The 22022-nt window shown below is 39.6% G+C and overlaps 3 protein-coding genes across 3 annotated transcripts; all 3 read right to left on the bottom strand.

Annotated features, from left to right (window-relative positions):
- Positions 1 to 472: 472 nt before the first annotated feature.
- Positions 473 to 5059, bottom strand: LOC110049610 (glycogenin-1-like). The gene has a single exon (XM_020755414.2). It carries the CDS (start codon positions 3469 to 3471, stop codon positions 2305 to 2307), a length of 1167 nt encoding a protein of 388 aa, XP_020611073.2. The 5' UTR covers positions 3472 to 5059; the 3' UTR covers positions 473 to 2304.
- Positions 5060 to 5142: 83 nt separating this feature from the next.
- On the bottom strand, positions 5143 to 10347 carry LOC110049612 (uncharacterized). The gene is made up of 5 exons (XM_020755416.2): positions 9696 to 10347; positions 7484 to 7577; positions 6892 to 7008; positions 6039 to 6155; positions 5143 to 5498 (listed from the first exon to the last, which is right to left on the bottom strand). The coding sequence occupies exons 1-5, from the start codon at positions 10235 to 10237 to the stop codon at positions 5415 to 5417; spliced, it is 954 nt and encodes a 317-aa protein (XP_020611075.2). The 5' UTR covers positions 10238 to 10347; the 3' UTR covers positions 5143 to 5414.
- A 1645-nt stretch (positions 10348 to 11992) lies between these two features.
- On the bottom strand, positions 11993 to 20183 carry LOC110049611 (uncharacterized). The gene is made up of 5 exons (XM_020755415.2): positions 19589 to 20183; positions 17800 to 17923; positions 16524 to 16766; positions 15932 to 16081; positions 11993 to 12874 (listed from the first exon to the last, which is right to left on the bottom strand). The coding sequence occupies exons 1-5, from the start codon at positions 19921 to 19923 to the stop codon at positions 12647 to 12649; spliced, it is 1080 nt and encodes a 359-aa protein (XP_020611074.1). The 5' UTR covers positions 19924 to 20183; the 3' UTR covers positions 11993 to 12646.
- Between the last annotated feature and the right edge of the window lie 1839 nt (positions 20184 to 22022).

Here is a 22022-nt window from a genome sequence, read left to right as displayed (position 1 = left end):
GTGTTCTTAGGCAACACGGGTGTATAAATGGGTACCAGAGAATTTAACGCTGGGGGTAAACCTGTGATGGACTAGTATCCCATCCAGGGGGAAGTAGAAATATTCCTAGTCACCTCATGCTACAGAAACAGGAGATAAGCACTGGCCTGATGGGCCACTTGGCTTGTAGGCAGACATGGAGAACTGCAACTCTAACCAGGCGAGATCAAGATAAACATTCCGAGTGGGGCAGGATGGCGGGATTGAGCCAAAAAATAGTAGCAGAAGTGGGGTTGGAAAAGCCTATGTTGGACCCCCTTTCTATAAACTCTATAGTCAGCAAGCAGGAAATGGGGTAGGGTGGGGTTGATTAGGGCATAGATTAGGTGAGTGTTTCCTATCTTTCAGATTTAGGTTTCTAGCAAGCTGTTATATCAGAATTTGATGGTTCAGCAAGGAATATTAACGACACACTTTCACAGCAGACATCAAATAACGATAACATTTGACCTTTTTATTAAGTGGAGACTAACAATATTAACCTTGAGCATTTCCAGGTAGAAGCGCAAAAAAAAAAAACAGTAACAGAAAAAATAGGGTAGGAGTGTGAATGTTACTCAAAACCCCTTCCCTAGTTTTCTTTCGTTCTTTTTGTTGTTTCCTTTTTATTTGCGCTGCTTACAACTAACCAATCACCTGGAGTGCACTTTTAAAACCTGGCCCAATATAACTAACTCAAAACTAGTTAGATACTGCCAAAATATTTTCCAATTTCCAAACAAATTGTTGGGAGTACCATAAACAAGAACCCAATGCTGTCCTAAGACCCATGTCCCCTGTAATACCAACAAGCTGATACTCCTGATATCATTTGCCTCAACAAGCAATTGGGAGTAAGTCAATAATTGACTTATCACAATTCTACTCCTAAATTATAAGAAGAACTTTTACAAGTAAATGTGTATAAGATATAAATTATTTACAGTAATAATTTTGTTCATCAGATACAAATTATTATTTCTGTAATAAATAATTCTCTTGTTTGTAAATACCTTTTAGATAGTCTCTTAATAGTAATGTTATTTTTTAGACATGACCACATCAGCATTGCTGTTATATTGTTACAGTGTATAAATAAATACTTTACCTTTATTTTTTACACCACATACACAAAAGTTTGCTTGTACAGAGAAAATGAACAAATATATACATAACATTATGAAAACGTTGTGAAATAAATTTAAAAAGAAAATCAACAAAACAAACCCCTAGGGTGGTGACAGAGAGACTGGTGTCTTCCTTCCTTTGTAACTTGTGAACATTCTCATTAATCTACCATAAGGAAAACTGCTTTAAAAGTCTTCCATAAATAAAAATGTTTCTGCCCACAAACTACAACATGCAACTATAAAATAGTAATTTCAAAATAAGTTTATGATAAAATCCTACACAGTAAGAATCACTTCTTTGTTCGTTTCTTTCTTTTTTTGCTTCTTTTGTTTATGCGACAAAAAGACAGTTTATTAATAACGGTACGGTAAGGTAATTGTATGAATGTGAGGGCAATTAAGGATTTACACTACATGTGATATAAGAAAATTCTCTCAAAATGTGCAATTTGAAAGAATTTCCAAATGATGAGTAGTGTAAATCCTTTATTACATCCATTTGGTAATCACTGGTGATCCTTGCAATCAGATTGGCTCTCAGCAGTACAATTTATTCTCAAATTGCACTATTTTTTGTGCTCTAAATCACATCCTCTTCCCAGCCAAAAAGAATGGAACACTAAAAAAACCAGCCAGTCAGATTTCAAGGCTAGAAATCAAATTACAGGAAAGCCAGTACGGTTTATCCACCAATCACACTACTTTGTGCCCTAAATTGCATCTTTTTCTGTTTGCATACAAAATAAGATGTAAAAGTGTTTCTGGTTCTTCTGGATCAATAAAATATTGATACTATGTAAGGGGATTAAAAATGGATGTAATAAAGCAGCAGCTGAACTTCCTGTTGTGCAATCTTACTTGTAATTTCAAATTGCACACTTGTTCAATTTTGAAATCACTCAAATGATTTCAGACCAAGTTGCACTTCACTCAGTTCAATTACCATTATTAATTGCTTGATCTTTTATACCATAACTGATTTCATTATATGACTGAGAAAACTGCAAGCAACTGCGCATTAATTTGCACTGCAGTGCAAATTAAGAATTAATGACAAATAAGCCTGCTCTCAGCCAATCACAATGAAGCAATTCTGTCAGCCATATAATAAATAAAATAATATTACACTGATCCCGTCCAAGACCATTCCAACACATCAATTAGATTTCTGCAGCTCCTTCCAGCAATCAGCGTATGATACAACTCCAAACTCCTGGGCTGGCCGGAAGAACTTTGTGGACCTCCACCAGTCCTCTAAATTATGCTTCTTTAGTACTTCATAATAATTCTTCCAGAAAGTTAATACCATATCATCAGGGACAAGAATTGGTCCATCAAAATCACTGGCTTCACTTCTGCTTGGTCTGCACTCTGCAGACCATGGCTTAGGTGGACGACAACAGGCAAAATGGAATGAGTTTAGGGGTCTGAAGATAATGCGTCTGATGTTGTATGCATAGGGAAGTGCCTTCCAGTTACCAACATCAGCATAGTAATGCCAGAGCAAAACTTGATCATTAGGGCACGTATCTATTCTTGTGGTTTCTTGCCACAGGTTCATAATTTCTCGATAATAGTTGGCATCTGGTCTGAACACCAGCAGTCCTGCATTGAAACAAGGGTCTAGTACACCTGGTCTGGAACAAGGGGCGGCAGCAAAGTCATCTGGAATGTCAAACAGATGATCAATGTTTGTCATTAGCATGTAATCAGCATCAACATAAATGATTTTAGAATATTCTGTGTAGTTCCAGGCGTGGAATCGCGTGTGTGTTCCCTTTATTCTGTGTCCAAGTGGCTTCCCAAACAACCCACTGTTGCGGTCACCTCCCAATTTAGCATCCAGCCAATCACAGTCCATTTCTTCAACCACACGAGTTTCCCAGCCAACGCTCTGAAGTGCTTTCCGCGCACCCTCGCTCACCTTTTCCGAAATAAACACCATCATGTTCTTCTGACAAGAAAAAGTGCGTATGGAGTGACCAAGAACCAACGTAGGGACCACAAATAAGTCGTTGACCAACGCGGTCAGCCATGTTACATTACTTCTTATTTTCATATTGTCTTTGCACCAATCTTGGCCAAACCGACTTTCAATTTTATACATTCTCCATTCCTTTTGAGCCAGGACTAGTTCATTCTCCTGAAACCTCTGTTTATCGCTCATAAATTCTGAAATGACCGACTGCGCATATCTGAAGAAATACGGAAGCAAGAGCGGTCTCCAAACAACGAGAAATATGACAACAGTTAAAGTTGGAAGGACTGCTAAGGCACAGACGGTTCGACGGGATCCTCTCTCTCTTGTAAACCCATTCCTCATATTTCAGTTTGGCCGCTTGAATGAAAGAAAAAGTTCAAGTATGCAGAAGCGACATCTGCTGAAGTTTAGCTAGATATCGACAACATACTGTTAGACGATATTAGACTAAAGAGGAACTTAAAAGGATGATTACGCTAAGAGGGTGCGCGAGTGTGATCAGCTGCTACCACAGCTGCTACACGAAGCGGCTTTTCCCGAGAGCAGTTGCGCGGTTATTTATAAAGCGCGGGAAAATTTTATTTTTTAAGCTTCGGCCTAATTACATATAAAGAAAAAGAAAAAGAAGAGGAAGCAAAAAAAGATATACATATATATCAAGCAATTTGGCATGATCGACTTTGTCAAAAGCCTTACTCATATCGAGATAAATAACGTCCGTCTGCCTCCCAGCGTCGAGCTGCGCCCCTACTATGTAGTCAAGAACGCTAGTTAGTTGAGTAACGCAGGACCTGCGTTAATTTGACTTTTGACGGAGCGCGATGCGCGGGGCGGGGGTTCAAGGGGTGATTTTGGTGTGTCAGTAAAACGAGGACCATGCGTCGGAGCTGAGACCGAAGTCGCTTTTTTTATATTTTATTGGGACGGATGTCAGTAAAACGCGGACTCGAGGGGTCGGGGTCAGGTTTGGGGTCGGGGTCAGGTCGGGGTCGGGGTCGGGTCGGGCCCCGAGTCTCTTTCATTTACATTTTTTGCTTTCTTTAATTTTCTTTCTATTTTTCTTTTCTTTTCTTTTTCTCGCGATTAGCATCAGTACCCGACTGTATCACTGCTAAATGTGGTGGAGCTCCTTTTTAGGTACATCCCCCGGGCCACAAACAATCCGCGTCACATGTCAGTCAAGACAGTCGAATATATAACACCTAGCTGCAAAAAATTTATTTTCTAGTTCCGCCCCGAATTTTGCAATGCAAGTCCGTAAGTCAGTCGAGAATTAAGAGATCCGGGGGTGTTCATGTTCTGTTTTCCTCGTTTCGCGGAAATCGATGCAGCTCTCTTCTGACGGACACTGAGAGTGAAATAACGCCGTTGAGTCACTCGCAACGGAAACCCTTGTCACTACATGTCAGAGGTGCGAGAGAGTTGCTTGCACGACCGTCGCTTAGAAAACGGTTACAGTTCGTTGGAACTCAGCACACCTCTTTACTGTGGAGTACACATCTAAGGTACTTATATAAGTATTCATACCGTAAACTACTTGAGGTAATAATTTAGGTTCGAGTGTAATGATGTTTTCCCGTATGTACAGTGTGTGAGAAAATAAAGGAAATGTACGGCGGTGTTCAGCCTCAAAAAGTTCACAGCGGAATCTTTTGTGGTACCTTTTAGGGTATTGAGCTGAAAAAAAAAAAAAATGACAGGAGCTAATGTACTTCTCTAGAACTGTTACTCCTTAGGGGTAAAAAAATTCAAGCCACGCCCACAAAACAGGACCTTGGTACCTCTTAGAGGTTCTTTTCAAATTTTATGACGAACACACCCGTCCTTTTTATATTGGAGTCCCTCCTCGATTTGTATAAGAAATGTGAACTCTGAGTAAAAAGATATTTTTTCTTGTTCAACATGAAAATCTAGTTTGGTTTTCATCTTGGAAGAGCAGCACTAAAACAGTAAAGGTAAGAACGAGAGTAGAGTAAGTTCCATCTAAATTTGCTGATTAAACTTGCGTCAATCAATCAATCAATCACCTTTATTTATACCATTAAAATTTAACACTTTAATTAACACCCTGTGGAGCATGTATGACTAAAAATTTAAAAAATATAAATAAAAGGTAGGTGGTTACGAAATGCAAATTCCTAAAATATGTCAAAAAGAGAAAAAAATTACAAAATTTGCAGCGTCGTTCTGAAAACAAGTTCTTCTTCCCAACTTTCAAATATCTGTACAAACTTGCAGTTGTACACTCTGTTTCTAACTACAAAATTGTAACTGTTGAGTGACTGTTACTGTCGACCATGAGGCTTGTTGAAGTCCAAATCTGGTCCAATGGCCACAATACCATATGGGTTAATCTTCAAGTGACTTTGCTGCAATGAATTTTATAAACAATCAGAGATCCAGTAAATTGAAGGGGCTCTCTCCTCTTGCACAGTAAGAACTTAAATAATTGCAAAATTTGGCTCTTAGCAGTGAGGAATTGTGTCAGCACCAAAACAGAATCACAACACCTAAAGACATTTTATACCCACTGCTTCACACTTTTCAGATCACTAAATTATATAATGGCCACATGGGGACATTTTCAATGATAGCTTGCCTGGCCAGTAATGGAGATGAAGATGGACTATAAAAAAGTCAGAGATTTGGCATTGAAACTCAGATGGGTAAAAATTAAGAAAAGAAATTGTCATAGTATGGCAGTAGTGTGGTAAATGTTGGAGGATAGATAAAGGATTCTAGTGGGGATAGGTTAGGGTTAGGGACTGAGGGGTCGGTGGGTGGTGTGCATGACCCCCCAAAAAATTTTAAAAATTTACACAGACTGAGGTAAAAATTGAACCACAACATGTCCGGTATTTTAAAGGAACTTACAAAGGAATCATTTAAAATGACTCATGTGGAATCACCTGGTAATGCTTTTGAATATGTTCAGGATCCACAGTCTCACCAAACCCACTTGTCTGGTACAGATCTCGAAGATATCCCCACATGTTTGGACAGTCCAAAATGCGCTTTTTGTTACACTACAAAAAATTAAATAATAATCACAAGTGAAAAAGTGGTCATCTTTTTTTCTAAAGTTGTCTTCTTGGATCTGGGGATAAGAAAGCACATAAGTGTACCCTTTGAAGTGCCCAAAACATTACAAACTTGTCAAACATTATGATCAAAGTTTGAAAATTTGAGGTCCCTGTAATGTCAAAGAAATCACAATGTCTTGTCTTGGACTTCTCTTATAAGTGACATGCCACCCCAGAAGCTCATTGGAAATCCTGAGGAGTAGAGAGCTTCCTTTTAAAACGATTGTTTTCAAAGGTTTGGCATTTGATACCTTCTTCCCCTTTAAAATTACCAAATTATGACCTTCCTTGAAGTGGAAGTGCACTTATATGAAACTAATACTGTACTAAAACTTCCAGTGGAGGGTGGGTGGGAGTCAACTTCCCTCCCCTCCAGAAACAATGTCCATGGGAGGGTGAGTAAGCATAGTTTGTAGCAAAGCCTAGCGGCCCATTGGGCCAGTGTTTATCTCAAGTTTAAGTCTCATGGAGGGTGCCTAAGTATAACAGGCTGGCATTTAGATTTGATAACTACAGAAGCAATCTATGTGCAAATTATGAGGAGCATGACTGTATTCCAGCAATTCCAAAACATAAGCAAAAGGTGCCACAACAGGAAGGAAAGTCATACACATACATATCATGCCTAAATAAAAATAGATGTAACGTCTAAAATAATCTTGACAAAATTTTTCAATACCTTGAAGTGTCCAACATAAACCATATCAAATCTGACAAGGGTGGTGAAGAGACGGACATCAGCCTCTGTGATGGTGTTACCAGTCAGGTAACGTGACTTAGACAAGATAGCTTCTACCTGTACAACATTAAGAACAAAATAATGCCAATAATGAGCATCATAATGACTGAATTTGTAAGTTTTCCTTTTATCTGCTTTTGAGGTTCTTGTAACTGTTGATACTAGCCCCTGTTGATACTAGCCAATCGCTGATGGGGTCACCCTGTCTAAATAAAGTTTAACTTGACTTGACTTGATGACTGTGACAATTTATTGTATGTAATACTAACTATTACAATTGTTGTTTTTCCTGCTCAGAGTTGGCCCGTTAAAGAGCTAAAAATGTGTGGTGTCTAGTGCCGTGGAAAAGGGGGCTTATTAGATAACAAGTACTTGTATTGTCAAATCCAGTTCTGCTCTGAAAAGTGGGAAAGAGAAAACTTGTTCTTAAGACAGACCTTGTCAAGAAAGTACCCCTCCCCCTCCTGTTTTCATCGAAAGTAAGGTCATATTTTACCTACAGAGTTTGGGAAATTAACAGATTTATTGATACCTTGTCAAGGGCATTGAAGACGTCTTTCACTGCACTGTCATATGCCTCCTGTGATGTGGCAAATCCTGAACGGTAAACACCATTATTGATGTTTCTAGATTATAAGAAATTAAGTCAAAATATAATGTGACAAGCAAAACATAAGCTCGAAACCCGATGTAGCACTAATGAAATGAATTTAGTGACAGGGAAATTTATCACCTGTCATTTTGTTACCTCACAAAAAAGTGAGCAAAAATATTAAAACATTGATCTCAAGACTATTGTTAATATCACTCAGCCAATTGACTTTTGACTATTTATGGCAGGTTGTTGATGAGCATCTTCATGTGGGGGGGGGGGGGGGGGGTGGGTATACTCCCTATAATGGCCTATACATGGAGGCTCCACCAGGAAGGGGTACCTTCTTCAGGCTTCAGATATATAAAAGAAATATAAGGATTTCTCAAGACAAGATATATGAAAGGGTAGGGAAATCTGTCATTTAGGTATTTAAAAGAGTCTTTCAATAAAATATTTTGCACAGATGCAGCTTATGGTGTATCATTAAATTTATTAAGCACTGCATGAAAATGACTAGCAGGCTCCCTTTGTTGGAGCTTAATTCATAAGACAGCAGTTCTCAAGTAGGTGTGTGAAAGGGGCACTTTTTTTCAATAAAAGGTACACAAAAGGGGTATGATTTCTGTCAAAAATGGTGTATAAAAAGTTAATGGGTTGGACCTTGGGGTAGAGCCTCCCCGTGAAAACTATGTTGAGTATCCCTCCCCACTGGGTCCTGCTGATGGATGGCTTAGGCTAACCCTAATATTATAGCAGGATTCTCAATCTCAAAGGCTGATAAATTAATAATGCATCAGTCAATTCCAGCAGTGCCCATCCCCCCCCCCCCCCGGGCTTACCCCTGGGCATTAGCATTTTTTTTAAAAAAATGGGCAAATTCTCTGGGGTGGCGACACATAAGCTGTCTAGATGCCCTGGGGTGGGGACAAAGAAAGAGGGCAAATGTCCCACCCCCGGGATTGTCGCCTTCCAACACCTCTACAGTTTTTTAATTAATCAGTGAATAAAACGGTCAACTGTTCAGTATTTTAATGCAACAGTAAGACTTCAAGGACAACAGTATGTGTTAGTTGATTCTGATTATATTTATTTCTTTATATTTGTTTTCAACAGTTTGCTAGAGGACAGCTGGGATTGAGGCGGACATGCCCCCAGCCGCGAGCGATGATAGGCACCTGTATTCACAGGCTACTTTTTCTGTGAAGAATCAAGACATTTTAAATGATGATGCATTGCATTTTAAGCTTGCAGCATCTGTCTTGAAGATCGCATCATTTGAATTCACGAACCTTAAGTATTTTAACTCCACTTTCATGAATTTAAAAAATGCTAGGCTAGTTTTGAATGCGAAATGCGAAATGCAAAATAGTCGTGTTCACGTCAGTGATTGTTTTGTGATAAACAAATTCACCTTGCTGCTTATATTTATATGCTTACAAGTAATGAAGAAATATCTAAAATTGAGAAAACATACCTTTAAAAACGTCTGCAAGTTTCTTTAGTCCCTGACGGACAAGCCATTGTTCAACAAATGCCTCATCTTTCCCGATGAACTCATCCATGGCACTTTCCAAAACACGTGTGTTGAATGCCCGGGGGTCGCCCCGGGGTATGCAAATGCCCAGCCCCCAGGCCGCGATAAAATTGCGGATGCCCCACCCCCGGGACTAGCAACGCGAGCAAATGCCCCGCGGTTGCCCGGAGGGGGGGGGGGGGGGGGGGGGAATGGGCACTGCTGGAATTGACTGATGCATAAATCAGATCAGGGCATAATGTGGCTATACACTTCGTGTAAGCCACACAAAAACTCCTGACCTTACACCACAACCAAGTTGGCTTTTGCCAGTATCAAAACTTTTCACATGAAAATATCTTCGACTTGCGAGATCATTTACTGAAATTCACATGAACCCATTTTAAAAGAGATGTTAAAGACAACTAAACAGGGAAATGGTGGGGGGAGGGTTGTGGAGGGGGGTGGAGAGATGAGGCGACCCCACTGCAAAGGGGACCACCGGGTGGCAAGGTAACCCGCAGGGACACAAGAGACCGTGAGAGCGTAAAGCCCGAGAATAAAACCCTGAACGATTTCTATCAATCGCCAATCAGAAACCAGAACATATCATGTCAGCAAAAGGGTTATACTTACGGATAAATCCAGCCGTTGAGCTCTTCGATCTTATCCTTCAGGTGATCAGGATACAAATCCAGTTTCTTCTGCTCTTCTGTGGCACAAAACGCGTTGAATTCCTTGTTAAGCATCCGGATAATCTCACTGGATTCGTTGTTTACGACCGTCTTCTTCTGCTTGTCCCACAAAACAGGAACCGAGACCCTCCCTGTATACCCGGGTTCAGAGATTTGGTACACCTCCCTGAGCAAACGACATCCATTTAATGTGTCCAGGGTGCATTTTGGCTTGCTGTCGGTAAAAGACCATCCCTCATCACCGAGGAACCAGTCGACAACTGTGAAAGAAATAACATCTTCCAAACCTTTGAGTTTTCGCACTATTAGAGCGCGATGCGCCCAGGGACAGGCTAGCGACACGTACAGGTGATATCGATTTGGTTCGGCTGCAAAACCGCTAGATCCATCGGCCGTCACCCAGTTACGAAAAGAAGACGGCGTTCGAACGAATTCTCCTTTCTGGTTTATCAATGTTGACCAATCTGGCGGTTTGTTTTCCATGTTTCCGACGAGGTTTCACAAAGGTCTAACAGGTTAGCTGTACCCTCTTTCTGTTTGTCACGCGAACTTTTCCTGAGTCATGTTTCACGGATATACCCACAATGCTCGCTGTTCCCAAGAGCAAAAATACGTCCACAATGCGTACACGCAGATGTAGTTACAGTGACAACTTGTTGATCTATATCTTTATAAGAACAAGCCTTTGAATCGACAATAAGCTGTCTAAAACATAATATTGCTGACCATTTTCCAAAATTCCAAGATTTTTTTTTCTATCATGGTGATATAAATTATTAAGAATTGTGTCCCATAATTGATATAGACTACGCGTAGTCCCTCTTTTGCTTACTCCTTCGTGTGACGTGAAAGAAAACCATGAGAAAAAACTGGCTATGCGAACTCTTGAGGGCAACAAGCATGCAAGAGGAGGGACTACCACCTCCTTTGACGCGCGTCTCACCCTCAGGATTTCATGTGCCTTTTTTTTTTCTCACGGTTTAATATCACACACACAACACACACAACACACACAACGGACTAAGCAAAAGAGGGACTACTCGTAGTCTATAATTGATATATCCCTCTCAATTCTCATTTGTTTCGGCAGTGTACTGTTATTGCACAAAGAAATTACAAGTTGATTATCAAAGAATAAGGAACATAATTTATGCATCCTCCCTCTCCTCCCTCCCTATGCTCAACCCTAGTATTTTGTATTTAAGCCAATTTTCCCTTTCAACTGTATCAGACTAGAGTAGCCCCTATCACAGAAAAGCATATACATGTATTTTTAAAAAAACTATTTTCACTTTTCTTTAGGAAAGGGAAACTTATTTTGAGATTAACAAAAAGATTCCATATTGCTGTGTGTCTGTTCAGTAAATAGATCAAAGATGACCACAAAATGCGATAAGAAAAAAAAAGTGGCACACAAGGTGATAGTCGAGTGTCACTGGTGTTCTTACCACATTTCAATTGACATCTTCCATGATCTCAGTTACACACACTGCAAGATGGAAGCTTCTTTGTTTTATATTATATAATAAGGCAAAAAAAGAAATTATGTCAACAACGTCAATGATGTCATCTATGCTTCTGCCCTCCAAAAGAGAATAGAGAATAAAGAGAATAATTTGACTTATGATTTATATAAAAAAGTAATTTATATAAAAGAGACTGAACCTGCACGATTACAAGTTCGCTTCAGTTTATATTTACAATCAATTTTGCAGACATTGTTTTTACCAATTTCCTAACTATGAAACTCTTGTTTTAAGATTCAGTATTAGTTTTCAATTTGAGTGGCGAGTGAAAAAGTGGGGATTCAGTGAAGTTATTGCCTTGTTGCAACTTTCTAGACAAAAAAAAAAAGGAAATTCGTGTCAATCAAAGCATTAAATATTTACGACAATTTACAGCGGATAACAATCTTTTTACAAACAGACAAGCAATGGCATCAAAGTATTTCGACAATAGTTAAAGCAAATAAAAGTCTGCTGATACTAGCTTTTCCTTTGTACTCAGCCAATACGTTCACACATCCCACCCACATTGCAGGGTTGTTTACCTTTGAATTTGCTGTAGATTAACTGTCTGTACTCTAGATTCTTAACTTCAACACTATAAGCCATCCTTCGTTTCTCAACTAACATTTTCAATGAACACTTTACTTCAAAGTGGCCCATGACAAGTAATAACGAATACATGCACTGGGAAATTCTTCGAAATGAAATATAATTAAAATCTAAAACACAATTAAAGCACATGTACTACTTTATTCTTTCATACTCTTACTAGTAATATCTATCTAAATACATGAATTGCATTTGTGTTTAAACTCTACATAATATTCCATCATGTTTTGTTAACTTAATATTTAAATATTTAAAATATTTACGTCACTGTAAAGCCTTTTTTCCAGAAGAAAATGCAAAAATTTGCTCTTTCACCGGTCTCCTATCCCCCCACCCACTTCACGTATGCCATACTTGCTTTACTTGCTTTCCTTTTAATGTATGTTTTATACAGTTTATGAACAGAAATGACTGAAAGCAAAAATTGACTTGACTACTGACTGACTTGCAGCTATTCCTTAAACAAATAAAAACACAAGTCAAAGCACAGGAAAAAAAATAAGAAATATTCCTAAGCTAGTTTCTTAATTGTCACAAAGGGCAACTCTTTGTTCTTAGAACTATTTGAATTATGACACAAATTTTCCATTTTTCTGGTACAGCTATTTTGAATGATTTACTTAAGAACTTGAAACAGCTTCCTCAGACTCTAAAGTCATTCAAACAAAAACTGAAACCAAACTTCATGTATGCAAATGAATAATACAATGCATACTTCATTCTGTAACTGAATATTTCAACAGGTACAGAATAATAGAAATGTTCACAATTTTGTTCATATCCAGTGAAATTCAAAAAGCAGTGTTAGGAGAAAGGTTGGGCCACAAATCCAAAACGAAGCTAGGACTGGCACCACAAGTTCTGCCATTATACCAGGAGTAATAAAGGTGATAGCTATTGTGATCCAAATCCAGGAAAACCCTCGAACTGTGGCATTTAACAGTGGAGTTGAGTACTTGAGATGATAAAGGCAGACTGCCTGGCTTGCCAAACGTACGAAAGCCTAAAATGACAGGAAAAAAATTTAAGACCCACCACACAAAAAGCGAATGGGTAGCAATGGAGTGTGATGGTTATTGTCCTGTACCAGAAATGGAGCATGCACGCATGCATGCATTAGTCTGGGAAAGAAATGCCAATTGAAGGAGAATTCAGTGTGAGCTTACAGTGTTTGTTTCAAGTTGCCAGGTACCTGGAAATGCCCATGATAGGATAACAAAAACAACAGGAACTCTTGAAGCACACCAAATAAAATATGCCAAAACAGTTGCACAATGAGTCTACAGATCTAGAGCTGTAGTACAACGCAGTCAGACCTCCTGTGTGTAAGTGCTTTTAAATGGAGGACATGTTATTCTCATATTGCCTTTATGGGCCTGGCCATATTTGTAAATCAAATTGGCAGTTTCCTTTGTAGTTGTGATTTGATCCTCATGTTATATGTACATGTATGTAAAGTAATGGCTCAGCAAAACATTATGGTGACCAGACAGCTGGCTGGAAATTACCCTGTGATCAAATTTGCCTGTCAGACAAAAATGTAATGACCAGGCATCTGCCAAACGAACACAAGAACTCACAAGAACATGCCAACATCGTGCAAAAATTCTCCATGACCCTTTCCCTAAATCTAGTGACGGTTCAACAAGGTGTACTGTCAAGGTTTACCGTGTTTCTAAATAAAGATGATGATGATGATGATGATATGTTTATAACCCTCGGGGGGGGGGGGGGGGGGGGTACTCCCAGAAAAATTTGGTGGGGGTGTGAGGCCTGCTTCCCAAAACCCTTATCCACTTTATGACCAAAATCTGTGATTTTTCCTACCCTGTCTATAACCAGACAAAAACTTCAATACCCTATTTATGACCATTGCAACTGACACAGTTGCCCTGGACATAATTTTTGAAGGGGTTTTGTTTATGGTCTTATTGATAGTGATGAAAAAGTAGCTTCTTCTAAACAACATAGTTAATTCAAGACTAGGATACAAAAACCATACCCTATTTTATGACTATAAATGGCCAAAATCAATATCCTATTTATCACCAAAACGGCTGAAAAAACATTTACCCTTTGGGGCCGCACATACCTATATAGCCCATATAAGGGAGTACCCCTCAGGTTTATAACCCATTGATATACTGGTATTTAAAATTCCTCATTCCCACCCTTTACCCCCACCCTTTACCCCCACCCCTTACCCCCACCCCTAACCCCACCCCTAACCCTACCACAAGCAATGGAGGGAGATAGCAACTGTGGTATAGGAAGCATAGCCTGCTGGCAGCCAGTTTCTTCTCTAAGGAGTGTTTAGTCATCGCGAACGCAAAAGGGCAGTATGGCAGTGGTCAAGTGGGGAAGAAGGCGAGACGAGAAAAAACAGTCTGCGGACTCTTTTTAACTTTTCAAACCCTCCGTCAGCCCAACAACCGATTACCTGATGACAGATAGTTGACAGAAAGAAAAATAAAGCGTCATAAGTTTCATGCGAAGCATAACAAAGAGTCTCGAGCGATGCCAGTGGATCATCCTGATTATCAATGTAAAATTGGGTTGACTAGTTTACATGACTCCTATGGTTTGTGACATTTGTACATTTGCTGTTATCTCTTCGGTTTATTCCTCCTTTTGGTCGTTCTGGCACCACATGATTCAAATGTAGTTATTTCAACGCAACTCTCGATTGTTTTGCATGTTGTATGTGCCATTGTTCGCCTTAAATAAAAATTCAGAAAGTCGAGAACAATCACCAGAGCACGACACGTTTTTCAGTTTAAGTACGGAAGCACGCTTTTCAGGTGTTCCTCTTGTGGACAACATCGAAGAATAACCTCTGCTTGCGAAATTCATCCGACAAAAGCGTTCAGTATGTTGTAAACATAACGCTAGAGTTTGAGCAATTGGCTCAAGTTATTCCCGCTAGTTGATTTTAATTACTGTAGTTGATTGGTTAATTAGATTATTTTTGACAAGTGTGAATGTCCTCAAAAACATGAGAAGAGTCTGCAGTCTGTTTTTCTTCTGGTGCGTGTCGCGCCCATGTCTCGTCCCACTCCTCTTTACGCTAAAGCGTCATTCCTCATAACCCCTGCTGAATTTCAAGAGAAAAACAGACTGCCAGCAGTCTACAGGAAGCAGGATCCTGCTCCCTGTTCCCATCCCCTCCCCAACCAAACAAGACTTCCCAGGAAGCTCAAAGGCAAAGTCTGCATACAAGCCACATGGCCCATCAGGCCAGTGCTTATAATAATATTCTGTTTCAGTAGTATGAAGTGACTAGGAGTATTTCTACTCCCCCCTGGATGGGATGGTAGTCCATCGCAGGGTTACCCCTCAGCATTAAATTTGCCGGTACCCATTTATACACCTGGGTGGAGAGAGGCACTGTGAGAGTAAAGTGTCTTACCCAAGAAAACAACACAATTTCCCTGGCCAGGGCTTGAACTTGCCGATCACCCAATCTGGAGGTGAGCCCACACACAATAATGCCTCAGTGCCTCCCTGGAGGTTCCGTTGTAAGCTAAAAGCACTTGAATAGCAATGTACTTTGTTTGATAATATACATGAAAAAATTACTCGATTCTGATTGGCTGAGAACAGTGCAGTTCAAGTGTAACACCAGTACAAAAAGTGTAACACCACTGCAAAACGTATAACACCAGTGCAAATTACATATGGTAATTCTGGATTATGATTGGCTGAAATACAATAGGAACTTTTCTAAGCCAATGATATCACATAAAATGATAATGAGAATTTTATGTGGAAACTTTCAAACTTTCTTTCTCAAATGAGAAAAAATGGCTTTAAGAAAGATCTTCCGGCACTTCCTCCACGCACATTTTTTCATGTTTATATTATTAATAAGTAATCATATGGTTTTTCTCATTCAATTTGGAATTAATTTGCATTTGTGAGTTTTTCAAAAAGCTGAAATTACACTTGCCACAGGGGCTCATGCAATTTCAGCTTTTTGAAAAACTCACTTGTGCAAATTAATTCCAAACTGAACTTGAAATTGTATGATTACCTACACAAATTGTACTGTGAAACTCACCACAATTAATATGCTGAAGATCAGCTGCAAATTTCCTCGTTTTAATAGTTCAGCTTCAAGCATATGCAATTCCCCAAGCAGTAAGGCAATGAATGGGAGAAAGAAAACACAGCTGAAATTTAATAGATAGAGTAGCTCGACACATGAAGCCTGCAAGACAACAGTTTCTACATTAGAACAAACCATCTTTCAGAATTTTACAGCATTACAGTCAACATTCATTTTCTTTCACACTCACACAAGAGATTGCCCATACTGGGCTCTCTGACTCCCTTGGTCCTACCTCTAAGACTTATGTAATTAAAACCAGGTCTGAATTAAAGCTAGGTGCACAAGAACAAGTTTCAAGTAGTGCCCCTGGGCCCAGTTGTTCAAAGGGTGGATAAAACCATCCACTGAAAAAATCACTCTCCAGTGGATAAGTGTTGACAAGACAAACTATGCTATCCATTGGATAGTAATTTATGGGGTGGAAAGCATTAATTATGCACAGTTTGAATAACTGGAGCCTGGTGTTTGACAACTGAAATACTTCTTTCCAGTAAAAAAATCCCTACTTTTTTTTAGGTAGAACTACAATGATAATACACACCTTTGCAAGATATCGTTTTGCATAAACAATAAAAAATGCCAAGGATGCACTCATTATAAGACCAAGCACACCATGATGAAACAACATTTTATAGGGAGCATATTCATCTTCAAACGAGCAGAAAAGAACCATGAGAAGTGAACTTGACATTGCCACAGTTAGGATAACCTTGCCTGGATAGTTCTGCTTATCGATCAACCAAGATGCCAACAATAATATAGGAGGTGTCAAGGCTAGGGATATCTGCAACAATGGAATTTGGAAAACTTTGGTTTTACAATTATATGAGAAAAATGTCCATTCATGAATATTATCTGTCAAACCATCACATATGAATCTGTGTCTTTATAGTCAGGAAATATGCAGGAGCTTAATCAATAGCAAGAGGTGTTGCATTTAACAAATAAATTCCATGTTGCTGTTCATTTGTTCAGTGATAGATCACCAAAATGTGGTAAGGACAAAAAAGTGGCGCACGAGCCATTAGGTGAGTGTCAGTGATGTTCTTACCACATTTTGACATCTTCTTTGATCTATTACTAAACAGAAGCACATCAACATAGAATCTTTGTGTTTTATATAATAAACAAACAAATCAAATGACGTCACATATGTGTCTGTCTAGCCTGCAGTGCAGGTGTTACTTTGGAATGGAATGCTTGATAGACCAGGTTTTCAATACCGCCATCTTGAATTGTAATTGGATGGTTGACTGGTAGAGGGTTGGGGCAGATGCCGGGGGTGAGTGGGGGTGGTTGAAATATTATTATTGAGGAATTTTTCCTTCCCCTTCCCCCTCACCCAGTTTTCCACGTCATGCCTACGACCTCGGCAAATTTTCTCTTCCCTCCAACCCTCCAAAGTTGCCAAGTCCAAGATGGCGACCTAATACGAAAATGTCCACTCATGCGCCAATAATATGCCTATACTGCAGGCTAGCGTCTGTCCTCCAATGGATCACTAGTAAGAACAAATCAAAATGCCACAATAGTTCAACATATTATATGAAAAACAATGGACACAGGCTTTTGCTCATTAAAATGAAACATGCAAACCACCAAACAAACCAAAAATTATTGCATTACTACACTCGCTCATTAAACTTGAGGTGTAATTTTCACCAGGTATCCTTGTAATCAATTAACAAGGTCTAAGGTATCTCTGACATAGTTCAAATACAGTACCACATCTGTCAGACTGTAATGCATCCTTTGCCAGGCAGTAAACAGTAACCTTCAATATAAACTAACTAATAATAACAAGACCTAGTACAAACCAAGTATGATTCAGAACCAGCTGAAAGCCCAAAAGCTGAATTGTTAAAATCCAGTCCATAGACAGTAACAACGGCCAGATGTAAAAAAAGAAGAGGAAGAAAATGGCGTGCTTGGTTCCTGAAACTAAATAGCAAATGGTAAATATGACATGTAAGATTAAATTTGTACAGTATCCTAATAACAAATAAGAAATTGACTGGGGTGAGTTATCGAGTCTTTAAGACTCTTTTGCTAGGGGTGAAGATACACTTGCCATACTTTCTTACTCCTTGCCACTTTGACCCTAGTTTCCCCCTAGTTACCTCTGTCTTGTTTCCATTGCATGGAAAAAGTAGTCGGGGATCAGGTTGTTGCAAATTCAATGAGACATTTATTAATTAAAAACTTGATACATTACTGCCACAATAAAAAAGTTTTCAAAACGCAAAACAGCATTTTCTTAACTGCCTTTAAATTATGCCCATCAATATATAGGATATGGGGGAGTGCTAACAGGAACTTTTTTCCCATTATAGGTCCAAGGGGCACCCCCCTCGACATTAAATATCTTTCCAAAATCAACAGCCCAAACCACCTTTGATTCAATCTTTTGTGCCTGTCTTTCATAGCCAAAATCTATTAACCCTCAAGTCACCAGAACCACCTTTCACAGGCATCTTACACTGGGCATGCAAAGAATCCTTACACAGGAAATTTGCAACAAAATTCCTCCATATCCTAATGTCTACCTGACCAGAGTTGCTAAGTTATTCAAGTTGTAACTGGACAGTGACTCACTAAAAAGATCAAAAATGTTTATTGGTAATAACTTAAACCTTACTTTGCACATAAACAAGAGCCACCTTTAGGGCTTACACGTCTCACATTTTACAAAGATGGAAGAAAAATGACAAGAATCTTTTAATGTGTAAAAGTTAATTTTTCTGAAAGCTATAACACTTGTAGAAAACCCATGAGAGTTGTCATGCAGGATCATTTGGTATGTATCAAGTCCCTTGAAAAAAATTGGACTGACAATAGCAATCTGATTAGTTGATTTTAGTTGCTGAATTAATTGGCCCTCTGAATTAACTCAGTCATGCCTACATTCCTGGGGGGGGGGGGGGGACTCCCATAAATTTCAGATAGGTGTGTGCCACAAAGGGTCTTAAACCCTCACACTATTTAAGGATGAAGCAAATGCGAATTGATTCCCTATTTAAGGGACTGAAACCCAAAATAATGACACCCTGTTCAGGGGGAAAAAAAAACTAAGAATGGCATGAATGGCATAACTTTGTTATGTTTCTGTAACATTGGAAGTTAAGCATCAAGTATGGAATTTGTTTTTTCACTTAGCTGGGCATTTGTACACTGGAATTTTAACTGATACAAATTAGCTACCCTATCTGGAAGGTTCATACATACTGGGAACACAATGCCAACAGGGGCAAAAATGATACCCTATCCAAGGAATTGGAATCTCAAAATCCATACCTTATCCTGCAGCACATACCTATATCAGTATATAGGAGTATGCCCTACCACACCCCACACCCCCACCCCTACCCCTGTGTCAATATTGTATCCAAGTCGGAAAACTTTTCACCTTCAAGACAAGGATAATGCTAGGCAATTATTTTTGCCAAATTGAGTTTATTGTTTCTAGAATATTGTCTTAACACAGGACACTTCTTTTCACAACAAAACCCGATTTTGCCACGCTCTCCTGGGTCACGATTACATTTGGTAGTGATTTAAATCTCTTTACATCCTAGAACTTTACTTACCACGTACATGTAAGCTTACCTTGAGATCTGCTTGTAACTTCCCCAAAATTTGAAGAGCACTGCAGTAACACAGCTTTCCAACCAGTGGAAAACAATCGCCGTTTGGCAGTTCTCGAAGAGTTTAAAGTGACATATGTTCTCCACAATTAAAACAATTACAAACAGCAGCGTCCAAACAAACGTATCAACGAGGCTGTGTTCTCTGGGCCCCTTTTTATGCGTCAAATTTTCGTCACTGCCACTCTCATGGAAGGACAAACCGCCTTGGCCGTTCGACACGCCGTTCGCAAAAACACGTCGATCGTTGTGAAAATCGCGATTTATTCGTTCTTGTGTTCTCTCGTGTAGCTCCATACCGCACCAGACTTTTGCTATACGATAGTTCTAGGTCAAAAAGGTCCCTAAATGTGAGCGAGCCTGAATTTAGTTCCGTAAATACTGATGGCAGCCATGAACAGAGACTTGTCAGATAGGTCCTGGGTACTAATCCACATGATTTCTCCGCACATAGACACCTCAGGGAGAACTTTCCCTAAGGGATATTGAATTTATTTTTCTCCACATTGTGCATAATTTCCAATGATTGATTTATTTATGATTTTATTAGCTGTTTGATTTTTATTTATTTTGCACTTAATTTTAGGAAACCCATCAGTGAGGGAAATAGTTCTACTAGTTCCTGTTCTCCTGTCAATACTTGTAGTCTTTTGTATTGCCAAACTGTTAAAGCAACCAAGTAAATAAAGAATTCCAGAATAGACCATTTTACAGTTGTCTGTTCAGTGATCTGGCCTTTGAATGACAGCAAGACTGGAGGTGACCTTGTTTTGATACAGATCTCACTGCTCTTATGCTAACTAGTTGGCATTTAAATGAAAAAAGCAGATCTAGGGAGGTCGGTATCAAAGCAAGGTCACCTCCAACCTCGCTTGCATTCATAGGCCATACGAAGAAGCTGACCATATTTTTCACTATATGTACAAGAGGGTAAAGAATAGGTAAGATCACGCCACGCTCACACCACTTATGGACTTATCAAAAATCGATAAAAAAAAATGCCTGGTGTTACTTCCTACATTCCTACGGTTTTTATTTATTTGATTTATTTCTACGATTATTTCTACATGTTGCTACGATGATTTACCGGGATACGAGCTCTTTCAGAACAATTTACATTTAAAGAGCAGGACAACGAAGACTCTTCTTTCTCTGGATTGACGATGTGCTGGATGTGATTCGCAAGACTGATACGTTATTGTGGCTAGTGTCCATTCAAAGACAGTAGTGAAAAGGAGGAGGAAGGGGAAAGAGGTTCTAGATCTCGTTAGTTTCACGGAAAATGAAAAGGTCCTGTCCCGAAAAATAACAAAGGTATCTCACGTTTCACGAGAAAGGGGAACTGCAGTTGCGGATCCAGACCTTGAGCTAAGGTGGTGTGGGGGGGGGGGGGGGGGAGGGGGCGGGGTTTTTTGCCTGCCTAGGCGGCTTTCCTTCCGTCTGCGATTTTTTTAAACCAAAATAAGGGGGGCGGACCCCCTCCCGGTCCCTCCCTTGGATCCGCCACTGAACTGTGGAGTACTTGGGATGATCTGGACCCGTGTGGGGGTACTCCCAGAAAAATTTGGTAGGGGTGTGCGACCCACTTCCCAAAGGCCTTACCCTAGTTATCACCAGAATCTGCGATTTTCCCTACCCTATTTATGACCAAACAAAAAAATTCGATATTCTATTCATGACCGTTACAGCTGACACAGTTGCCCTAAACATAATTTTTGAAGGGCTTTTGTCTATGGTCTTATCGATAATGATGAAAAAGTAGCTTCTTCTAAAAAACTAATGACTAGAGTACAAAAACCACACAATATTTAAGACCAAAATGGCCAAGCGATACCCTATTTTATGACCAAAACGGCTGAAAAACCATACCCTCTGCGGCCGCACATACCTATACATTGAGTGGGGGCAGCGTGACCGAGTGGTTAGAGCGCCAGATTTGAAATCCGTAGGTCCCGGGTTCAAATCCCGTTCTGACCGCTAGCTGATGTTGTTCTCGGTCGGCCCCGAGTTCAACTTCTCGGTTGCGCTTGTAAATAGCCAACTGGTCTGCCTCCCGCCAGTTGGGATTCTTAACCTCGTTATGTTTATTTGAATATTTATTTATCATTGTTTGTTTACATTGGTCCTGAAAAGCCTCAATGGGGAGTGGCCAATTAAGTATACATATAGCCCACATAAGGGAGTACCCCCCGGGGATCTGGATCACTATCTGTGTGATGAACTGAAGTAACGTGACTGACGATCGTTGAAAGTTCATTTTGTGTCTCCCTTCCCTGACAGCAAGCTCTTCGCTTGTCATTGCTTGTTATTTATGCCCCTACTGTAGGCCACGCTCGATACATTAATACTCTAACATGGCTCCGAGGCTTACGGGTCAAAATTCAGTTGTCTCTCAA

This window comes from Orbicella faveolata, unplaced genomic scaffold, assembly GCF_042242905.1.
Source record: "Orbicella faveolata isolate gen_17 unplaced genomic scaffold, um_ofav_v1 contig_2, whole genome shotgun sequence".
In the NCBI taxonomy this organism is placed as follows: Eukaryota; Metazoa; Cnidaria; class Anthozoa; order Scleractinia; family Merulinidae; genus Orbicella; species Orbicella faveolata.
The sequence above is the reverse complement of the archived record's forward strand: the minus strand, read 5'-3'. Positions and strand labels throughout refer to the sequence as shown.

Bases quoted from the DNA above. Each gene is read 5' to 3' on its own strand.
- LOC110049610 (XM_020755414.2), bottom strand. From the start codon at position 3,471: ATGAGGAATGGGTTTACAAGAGAGAGAGGATCCCGTCGAACCGTCTGT.
- LOC110049612 (XM_020755416.2), bottom strand. From the start codon at position 10,237: ATGGAAAACAAACCGCCAGATTGGTCAACATTGATAAACCAGAAAGGA. The intron at 7,578-9,695 runs GTAAGTATAACC...CTTATAATCTAG, and splicing joins CTCAACGGCTGGATTTATCC to AAACATCAATAATGGTGTTT. The intron at 6,156-6,891 runs GTATTGAAAAAT...AATTTTTTGTAG, and splicing joins TTTATGTTGGACACTTCAAG to TGTAACAAAAAGCGCATTTT.
- LOC110049611 (XM_020755415.2), bottom strand. From the start codon at position 19,923: ATGGAGCTACACGAGAGAACACAAGAACGAATAAATCGCGATTTTCAC. The intron at 17,924-19,588 runs GTAAGCTTACAT...TTTGCTATTTAG, and splicing joins AGTTACAAGCAGATCTCAAG to TTTCAGGAACCAAGCACGCC. The intron at 16,767-17,799 runs GTTTGTACTAGG...CCATTGTTGCAG, and splicing joins CTGGTTCTGAATCATACTTG to ATATCCCTAGCCTTGACACC.